This window comes from Gobio gobio (genome assembly GCF_949357685.1).
Source record: "Gobio gobio genome assembly, chromosome: 10".
Classification (NCBI taxonomy): domain Eukaryota; kingdom Metazoa; phylum Chordata; class Actinopteri; order Cypriniformes; family Gobionidae; genus Gobio; species Gobio gobio.
In genome coordinates, this window is record NC_137116.1 from 8,645,243 (window position 1) to 8,656,032 (window position 10,790).

Consider the following 10,790-nt stretch of genomic DNA (forward strand, 5'->3'; position numbering starts at 1 on the left):
GGTATTATAAGGTGGGCACCTAACTTAATATAGGATATTTATCATCAGAATATAGCCATGTCATGTCAACAAATGTTAAAGTCAGCGGCTGTTAATTATCATGTTAATTTTTAATACCATACTTTTACATATTCTTCAGTTATTTAATTTTTTTTACTTTAATTTGCTTGAATAAAAGTTAAAATCATTAAGAAGACCTTTGTCTCAAAATATATTCAATATTTTTTGCGATTTGCTACTTAAATCTTGGAAAATATTATAAAGAAATATTAGATCAAATCAGCTCAGAATCATCTTTGCGCTGCTGCTCGCGATCGCATGAAGGATCAGACAAATTTCCACGAGCATCTTGAAGGAAAGTGCTGAGGCAAGTTTGTGTGCATCTTGTGGTTTAGAGGAAAATAACAACAAAGGAGCCTTTACCCCAGTTGAACCCTATACCAGTTACTGATTATAAAGCCCATTCTGCATTATATGTGGTTGTGAAACTTTAGTGGATCATGTTCATAGTTACTGTATGAAGAATGATATATGGTCCTGCAGCATTTGTGTGCACAAGACATTTAAATCATATTTTATTATCTAATGGAATAACATTCTGGAAAAAGTGTGACTTACTGCAAGTATCCAAAAGTGTGCTCTGCTTATAAGCACATTAAAGTCGTCTTGAAACTGAAGTTGCGCTCGTCTTTTCTTCTCTATCATGCCGTATATCTGAGTGAAACGCTTCTCAAACAAGAGCAAATGTAGGGCGGGGCTTGATTTTGTCTGTGGGGAATTGATTGGATGATTAGATGGTTTTGGTTTGCAATGGGTGGAGCTCATGTAAATGACAGGTTGCCTCGCCCTCGTCATCAAAGAGAAGAGATGACGTTGTAATTCTGATTCAAGATTACCAGCAACATTCATTTAAAACAACATTTTTTATTTTTTTTTAGCTCAGAAAGAATATTTATTATGGTAATTATTCAACACATAACAAAGTGCCATGCTACTGTAATACCTTCTGATGACATCATGAAATGGCAAGCCTTTTTGACTGTTCATTCCCAGGATATGAATTCTTGATATCTGTAATTGTATGTTCACTAGTTAAATTTACCCAAAGGCTGCCATTCAAATTGTTGATATCAAGAATAGATTTCTTACTAGTTGAAACTCCAATTTCACATCAGAAATACAATTCTTACTAGTAAAAAAAAATCATCCATTTTGATATCAATAATTACTTTGTTACTAGTAAAAAAAAAAAAAGAAAATCCTGATGTCAAGAACTCAATTTTCACCAGTTGAAATGTTAATTTCAACATGTTACATTTGTTACATTTGTTATTTCTGGTATCAGAAAATGTATTTCTGATAACAGTATAATTTTAGATATCTAAAATGGCTTTCTTACAAGTAGCATTCACATTTGTGTATGGCAAGCCATTTCGACTTTTATTCATTCACAGGATATGAATTCTTGATATCAATAATTAAATTGTTACTAGTTAAAATGTTAATTCTTGATGTCAATAATTAAATTTTTACTAGTTAAAATGCTAATTCTTGATTGTATTGTATTTTCGAAATGTCACCATAGGCTGCCATTGAAATTCAATTGTTGATATCAGGAATTAAATTCCTGATATCAATATAATTTCAGATATCTAAAATGGCTTTCTTACTAGTAACAATCACGTTCATGATATCAGAAATTAACATTGTCACTAGTAGCAATTCAATTCCTGATATCAACAATTGAATTTGAATGGCAGTCTATGGCAGCCTATGGTGAAAATTATGGCAAGCCGTTTTAACTTTTATTAATTCCCAGGATATGAATTCTTGATATCAACAATTCAATTTCAACTAGTAAAAACTCTAATTCTTGATATCAGTAATTGTATATTCACTAGTGAAATGTCACCATTGGATGCCATTCAAATTAAATTATTGATATCAATATAATTTCAGATATCTAAAATCGCTTTCTTGCTAGTAACTATCACATTATCAGAAATTAACATTGTCACTAGTGGTAATTCAATTGTTGATATCAATAATTGAATTGTTGATATCATCAATTTACATTTTACAAGTTGAAATTGAATTGTTGATATCAAGAATTAATATCCTGTGAATGAATAAAAGTCAAAACAGCTTGCCATACATTTGCACTAGTAACTACATAATTATTGGTATTAAAAAATGATGATTTTTACAAGTAAGAATTGCATTTATAATATATTTAGTATTTAAGTGAAATTGAAATTTCAACTAGTAAGAAGATATCAACAATTGAATTTGAATGGCAGCCTATGGTGACGTTTAACTATACAATTAACAAAATACAATTACAGATATCAAGAGTTAGTTTTACTAGTTGAAATGTAATTGTTGATATCAATAATTTGTATTTCTGTGGGTGGTGACGTCATTGTTGCTATCAAGAATTCACATTTTTACTAGTGAAAACTGAATTGTTTATATCAAGAATTTATAAATAAAAGTCAAAATGGCTTGCCATATGGCACCTGCCTTTACCTTTTATAAGGATCATGCTGTATATTAGCCTACTGGTGTTTTTATCGTATTTTTGTAATATTATGTGAAACATTATGCAACAATAAAGAATAGTATGAAACAAAAAAAGCAGTTTTATGAATGAACCTTGTTTGGGTAGATGCAACAGCAGTACACTGCCCCCCTCAGGGCCAATCCGGCACTGCGCGCGCACGTCACCGACGGGCGCGAGCGCCTATATAAAACACTCGTGCGCCTCTCACGCTTCACTCACTGACCTCGGCCTGAACGGGTCACCCACATCAGAGGAGCGTCTTCAGTTTCCATCCGCGACAGGCTACAGGTGAATAAACTCTCGGCTGCAGGTAAGCAACTTTATGTGTGCTTTTCTCTCCTCTGCTACAGATGCTTGACCATATTCATACAAACACTCTTAAAATATATGGCAGTGATGCCATAGAATAACCAAGATTTTTTCTTAGTGTGTAGAACATTTGAATGATCTAAAGAATGTTTTTTCATTGTAAAGAACTGGAAAGATTCCATTCCTTCTTGATTTTTAAGAGTGTAGGTATTGGTACTCTTCAGGTCAGAATTGTTTGGCATGGGTATTTGTATGACTGTGTTGGTGTGTTTGTGCTGAGCAGGACAGCGGTTGTCATGAGGGCGGTGTGTGTGATCATCTTGGCCTCTCTGACGGTCCTCCAGTGTCAGGATCTGCCGGGCGAGGGTGACCCGTCTCTGGACGAGCTCTTCCAGCGCGCGGAGACCCTGCTCATCCGCTCCATCCTCACACAGATGCAGGACGAGAACAACGACAACGGTGCCTGCTTACACTCACTCTCTGTGGCAAACACTAGGAGGAACTTTCAAAATAGCAGATACACTAATAACACAACACTTCACAGAGATTGATCGGAAATGTATGTTTGAATGTGGGATTATTTTAAATGATTGTTGTGTTCTGCTTTTGTCACAGTAATACCTAACCTATTCACTTATATTTTCCAAAAAAATATAATATTGAAATGTTTATTAGTAACAAAAGCAATAATAATAATAATACAAAGTTGCTGCTTTAAATTTTTTAAGTACAATCAACTTTTAAGCATTTTCAACTTAAATCACATTCAACTGACTTAAATTTTTTTTGAAAATGAATGAATGAATTATTGAATTGAAAATCTTTATTACATGTATTTTTATGAATCCTCTAGAGACACACTAGATGGTGTCGTTTATTGCTCAACCTAAAATGAAAGTAAAACCTGTAAAGCGAGAATTGATTAATCTGTTTATTACATGTAACAAATCTGCAAGTTACACTTTATTTTAGTTTCCTTGTTACATATGTTACAGGTATTTACCATAGTAATAACAGTACATTTTGCATAATTACACGCAACTAATCCTAAACCAAACCCTCATCCTATACCATAATCCTATACTTAATATTACTCAGTACTTAAATATATAATTACACTGTAACAATGACACCTTAAAATAAAGTGTTACCAAATACAGTTTGTGCATTTTTGGTAACCCTTTATCAGTGTCCTAGTAACACATGTTACATGTACTTAGTAATAACTATAAATTATACATAATTGCTTGCAACTAACCCTAAACCAAACCCTAACCATATAGTAAGTACATATAGTTACTTAATATTAATGCATAATTACACTCACCTTAAAATAAAGTGTAACCTAAATAGAGTTTGTGCATTTTTTTGGTAAAGCTTTAATTTACAGTGTCCTAACAGTAAATTATGCATAACCGAACTAACCATAAACCAAACCCTAAACATGGTAACACTTTAATTTTAAGTGTCCCTGTTACGTATGTACTTACTATAGGGTTAGGGTGTGGTTTAGAGTTAGTTGCATGTAATTATGCATCATTTATAGTTATTGCATGTAACATGTGTAATAAGGACACTGTAAAATAAAGCGTTACCAAATAATGTGTTACACTTTTCCTTTTTTTCACAACAAGTGAAAATGAAAAATGAAAAACAAGCTCGATGTTGCATTTTTGTATAGCCTACATGTTTGTTTTCGCCATATTTATTTAGCGTCCTCTAGAAAGACGATCAGAACTGCTTCAGAAGTTTTATCCGCGTGCGTATCCTTCTCCCTCTCCAGGAGAGCAGCTCGTGTCCCCGACGGACTGGATGGAGAAGAGGCAGCACCCGGGAAAGCGCCAGCATCCCGGGAAGCGCGAGGACGCCGACTACGAAGATGACGCTCCAGCTCTCCAGAAGAGACAGCATCCCGGGAAGCGCGAGGACGAGGAGAGCGCGCGGCTGAGGAGGCAGCATCCCGGGAAGCGGCTGGTGATGCTGGAGGAGCCCAGCGCCCAGAGCGAACTCTCCAAGCGACAGCATCCCGGGAAACGGTACCTGATGCTGCTCCACAAGCGACAGCACCCCGGCCGGCGCGAGCTGCACGAGGACGCAGCGGCGGGAGACTTTTCGGACCTAGAGAAGCGCCAGCATCCCGGGAAGAGACTGTGCGAGGACTGGGACGAGGCGGGCTGCGATCAAGCCAGCATCCTGCTCGAGCTTCTGGACAACGTCAACAAGAGTCGCGCGGAGGAGAAGCGACAGCATCCCGGGAAACGGCTCGAGCTAGAGGACGATCTGACGGAACAAGAGTAACTGTGTGAAGAGTAATGTCGGAGGAATATGGCAAACGCACCTGTCTCCTCTTTATGTTTCACTGCGTTTCTCATTTCGTATTTTCAAAGGGAAAATACAAAATCTCGTTTTTCGTTTCTACACCGGTTGCGCGCGGAAACACCTTAAAATAGGCTACTTTCCGCTGTGGGTTTATGGCAAGCCGTTTTAACTTTTAATCATTCACGGGATATGAGTTTTTGATATCAACTATTCGATTTTCAATAGTTAAAATGCTAATTCCTGATATCAGGAATTAGATTTCTACCTGTAACAATGACATTTTTGGTAACACTTTATTTTACAGTGTCATTATTCCTACTTACCATTATAATAACAGTGAATTATGCATAATTACAAGCAAATAACCCTCAACCAAACCCTACTCCTACCCTAACCATATACATGTTGGTTATTATTATTACTCAGTGCTTAAATACATATTAACACTGTAACAATGACACCTTAAAATAAAGTGTAACCCATTTTTTTTATAAGGAATTACAAAAAAATTATTTTCACTAGTAAGAATTGTATTTCTGCTAGGCCTATATGAAGTTTCAACTAGTAAGAAATCAATTCTTGATATTAACAACTGGATTTTATTGGCAGCATATGGCGACGTTTAACAAGTGAAAATACAATTACAGAAATGAAAGTGTTGATATCAAGAATTCGTATTTCTGTCATTGTTGACATCAATAATTAACATTTTGACTAGTGAAAGTGTAATTCCTGGTATCAAAAACTGCCATTGTTACTAGAAGATATCTAATTCCTGATATCAAGAATAATAATTTTGATTAAAAGAAAAAACGGCTTGCCATTTTTGTTCGCCTCAAACCGATTTTTCCTTCTAGATCCATATTCTACTTGCGGTTGCATTCGGTCTGTTTGGGAAACATTTCACTAATGCATGTGATCAGAAAACTCCTCCAACTGCATTCCAGTGTAAATCTCATGCAATTTGGTTCGCAAAACAATGAAACGGGTTACCGAAATATTTTTCTACAGTAGCTTTAACTCTTGCATGACCTGACCTGTACATTTTCATGATTTATTTTTGTTCTATATTGATAAAGAAGCATAGAAATGACAATGATGTTGTACAATAAAATGCTTTCGATGCGAATGTGTGTTTTTGGGGGTTTGAGCGCTGAACAATCGCGAGCAAAAAAACAGCCACGCGCGCGCGAGAACGCGCCGATTCCTCTGTCGCAGTAATGCAGAGATCAGATGCAGTCCATCCAGAGAGGAGAAGAGAAGAGGGGATACAGAGTAGCCTAGTTTAAGCATTCGCACACCATAAATGATTTTAACCAACTTCACGATCTACTGAACTAGTCCTGTAACCGGGGCATGTTGTCACAAGTGACACTGATTTAAGAGAAATGCATTGAAAACAATATTGGCAGTGTATTTTAGGCTACACTCTCATAAATAAAGGATCTTAATTAGTTTAACATCCATGGAATCTTTCCATTGCACAAAATGTTCTTTAGATTATTAAAATAAATTGATAAAAAAAAGAAAGAATCGGAGAATGTGAAATCACAAATCTATGGCATCAATCACCCCTTTTTGGAACCTTTTTAATGCAAAGAGATAAATTCATAAAAAGGACATAGAACCTGATGTGTTTGTCCTAAGAACAGCTTTCAGATCAAATCTACCTTCAGTCTTGTCTAAAAACATGTCAGTGTGTTTTTATTGTGTTCACTTCTTTACCCAACAGATATCACAAGATTAGTCTGTTCGGAGGACTGAATTCACAAGAAATATTCTAATGTCCTGTTTGATCTGGGTGTCTGAAAGTGTCATCCTCTGTAGCTAGCCTATATGAATGAGCCACAGACATCAGGACTTCATAAGCTCTGACTTCAAGGCAGCAGCGGCCCATGGGGTCTCCATTAATCAGCCTTTAGTTGAGGAAACTCAGAAGCGTCTCTGGCGTGGGAGGATCGGTCATTCCTTTGCTCCAGCTTTCAGTGACAGATCAACCCGCCATCAAACGGCACAATAAACATGTCAAGCATATCACACAATTATCATCAGATTTTTATTTGTAACTTATTGTGTCCCCTAAGTTTAACTTTTAGGTAAGAAGTATAAATGAGCAAACCGGGTGTTTGAAGCAACTCAATATGAGTTAAACTAGCAGGATCACATGACATGGTCATTGCCTACAAACACTATTGATGATTGTTCCAGAAATAATTAGTGACCATGGTTGAGAGTTGTTCATGCTATACTACACACACACACACACACACACACACACACACACACACACACACACACACACACACACACACACACACACACACACACACACACACACACACACACACACACACACACACACACACTCTCTCTCTCTCTCTCTCTCTCTCACACACACACACACACACACACACACACACTCACTCACACACACACTCACTCACTCACTCACACACACGTTTGTTTTTGTGAAATGTGAGGACATTCCATAGGCGTAATGGTTTTTATACCGTACAAACCGTATTTTCTATCCCCTTACACTGCCCCTGCCCCTAAACCTAGCCCTCACAGGAGACTGTGCAGTTCACTTTCTGTGGAAAAAAACTTGTTCTGTATGATTTATAAGCATTTTGAAAAGTGAGGACATGGGGAACGTCCTCATATTTCACCCTCTTTTTGTAATACCTATGTCATACCCATGTCATTATACACATTTGTGTCCTGATATTTCACAAAAACATGCCACACACACACACACACACACACACACACACACACACACACACACACACACACACACACACACACACACACACACACACACACACACACACACACACACACACACACACACACACACACACACACACACACACACACACACACACACACACATTATACTCAATAAATCACAAATATTAAATTATAAAAATTTCAAATTATTGTCTTAGCCTACACATTTTCACAGCAATGCCATAGAAGAACCATTTTGGTGTGAAGAACATAATTAATTATTTAAAGATCATTTTGTGCAATAGAAAGATTCCATAGAACCAAATATGCAGATAAAGACCCTTTATTTTTAAGTGTGTGTAAGAGAACTACTGTGACATGAACAAACTGAAGTTCTGTTTATGTCAGGATGAACTTAATGAGGGAAAGAAGGATCTCAGTGCAGATACTCTAATAAATACAAATGAAAACAAGAGAACTGAACACAGGAAACAGAACCCATAGAAAAAAAACCCCAAAGAAAACATCCATGTCGAGCAGACCTGACAATCGAACACAGCAAACGTTATAAACTCACGGATAAAGAGATGAGAAAAACAATCAAAGACTAACGAGAGGGAAGCAGGAACAGAGCAGGACAAGAACACAAAACAACAGCGCGGAGAAGGCCTATCTCAGGACACTTCAAAACAAGACACTAGATAAACAAGCAGAAAATATAGCCAACCCTACGCAGTGGTTTTATAATGAAACAAGAAGACAAGGCGGGACATATCACACTGCCCCTCCCCCTTTTTAAAACAGCCAATAGCGTTCAGTTTATATCACAGCTCGTCCAGAGCCATTCACTGTTTGATCGTTCCTCATCCCCTATATAGTGTACTTTCTGATTGTTCCCTATCCCCTATATAGAGCACTGTCTGATCATTACCTATTCCCTATAAAGTGCACTGTCTGATCGTTCCCTATCCCCTATAGAGTGTACTGTCTGATCGTTCCCTATCCCCTATATAGTGCACTATCTGATAATTCCCTGTTCCCTATATAGTGCACTGTCTGATCGTTCCCTATCCCCTATATAGTGCACTGTCTGATCGTTCCCTATCTCCTATATTGTGCACTGTCTGATCGTTCCCTATCCCCTATATTGTGCACTGTCTGATTGTTCCCTATCCCCTATATAGTGCACTGTCTGATCGTTCCCTTTCCCCTATATAGTGCACTGTCTGATCGTTCCCTATCTCCTATATTGTGCACTGTCTGATCGTTCCCTATCCCCTATATTGTGCACTGTCTGATTGTTCCCTATCCCCTATATAGTGCACTGTCTGATCGTTCCCTATCCCCTATATAGTGCACTGTCTGATCGTTCCCTATCTCCTATATTGTGCACTGTCTGATCGTTCCCTATCCCCTATATTGTGCACTGTCTGATTGTTCCCTATCCCCTATATAGTGCACTATCTGATCATTCCCTGTTCCCTATATAGTGCACTGTCTGATCGTTCCCTATCCCCTATATAGTGCACTGTCTGATCGTTCCCTATCCCCTATATAGTGCACTATCTGATCATTCCCTGTTCCCTATATAGTGCACTGTCTGATCGTTCCCTATCCCCTATATTGTGCACTGTCTGATCGTTCCCTATCCCCTATATTGTGCACTGTCTGATCGTTCCCTATCCTCTATATAGTGCACTGTCTGATCGTTCCCTATCCTCTATATAGTGCACTGTCTGATCGTTCCCTATCCCCTATATAGTGCACTATCTGATCATTCCCTATCCTCTATATAGTGCACTGTCTGATCGTTCCCTATCCCCTATATAGTGCACTGTCTGATCGTTCCCTATCCCCTATATAGTGCACTGTCTGATTGTTCCCTATCCCCTATATTGTGCACTATCTGATAATTCCCTATCCCCTATATAGTGCACTGTCTGATCGTTCCCTATCCCCTATATTGTGCACTGTCTGATCGTTCCCTATCCCCTATATTGTGCACTGTCTGATCGTTCCCTATCCCCTATATAGTGCACTATCTGATCATTCCATGTTCCCTATATAGTGCACTGTCTGATCGTTCCCTATCCCCTATATAGTGCACTGTCTGATCGTTCCCTATCCCCTATATAGTGCACTATCTGATCATTCCCTGTTCCCTATATAGTGCACTGTCTGATCGTTCCCTATCCCCTATATTGTGCACTGTCTGATCGTTCCCTATCCCCTATATTGTGCACTGTCTGATCGTTCCCTATCCTCTATATAGTGCACTGTCTGATCGTTCCCTATCCTCTATATAGTGCACTGTCTGATCGTTCCCTATCCACTATATAGTGCACTATCTGATCATTCCCTATCCTCTATATAGTGCACTGTCTGATCGTTCCCTATCCCCTATATAGTGCACTGTCTGATCGTTCCCTATCCCCTATATAGTGCACTGTCTGATTGTTCCCTATCCCCTATATTGTGCACTATCTGATAATTCCCTATCCCCTATATAGTGCACTGTCTGATCGTTCCCTATCCCCTATATTGTACTCTGTCTGATTGTTCCCTATCCCCTATATAGTGCACTGTCTGATCGTTCCCTATCCCCTATATAGTGCACTGTCTGATCGTTCCCTATCCCCTATATAGTGCACTGTCTGATCGTTCCCTATCCCCTATATTGTGCACTGTCTGATTGTTCCCTATCCCCTATATAGTGCACTGTCTGATCGTTCCCTATCCCCTATATAGTGCACTATCTGATCATTCCCTGTTCCCTATATAGTGCACTGTCTGATCGTTCCATATCCCCTATATTGTGCACTGTCTGATTGTTCCCTATCCCCTATATAGTGCACTGTCTGATCGT

At 38.3% G+C, this 10,790-nt stretch overlaps 1 protein-coding gene across 1 annotated transcript; it reads left to right on the forward strand.

Annotated features, from left to right (window-relative positions):
- Window positions 1-2,776: 2,776 nt before the first annotated feature.
- trh (thyrotropin-releasing hormone) lies at window positions 2,777-6,318 on the forward strand. The gene is made up of 3 exons (XM_079826391.1): window positions 2,777-2,873; window positions 3,156-3,331; window positions 4,656-6,318. The coding sequence occupies exons 2-3, from the start codon at window positions 3,169-3,171 to the stop codon at window positions 5,168-5,170; spliced, it is 678 nt and encodes a 225-aa protein (XP_079682517.1). The 5' UTR covers window positions 2,777-2,873; window positions 3,156-3,168; the 3' UTR covers window positions 5,171-6,318.
- The last annotated feature ends 4,472 nt before the right edge of the window (window positions 6,319-10,790 follow it).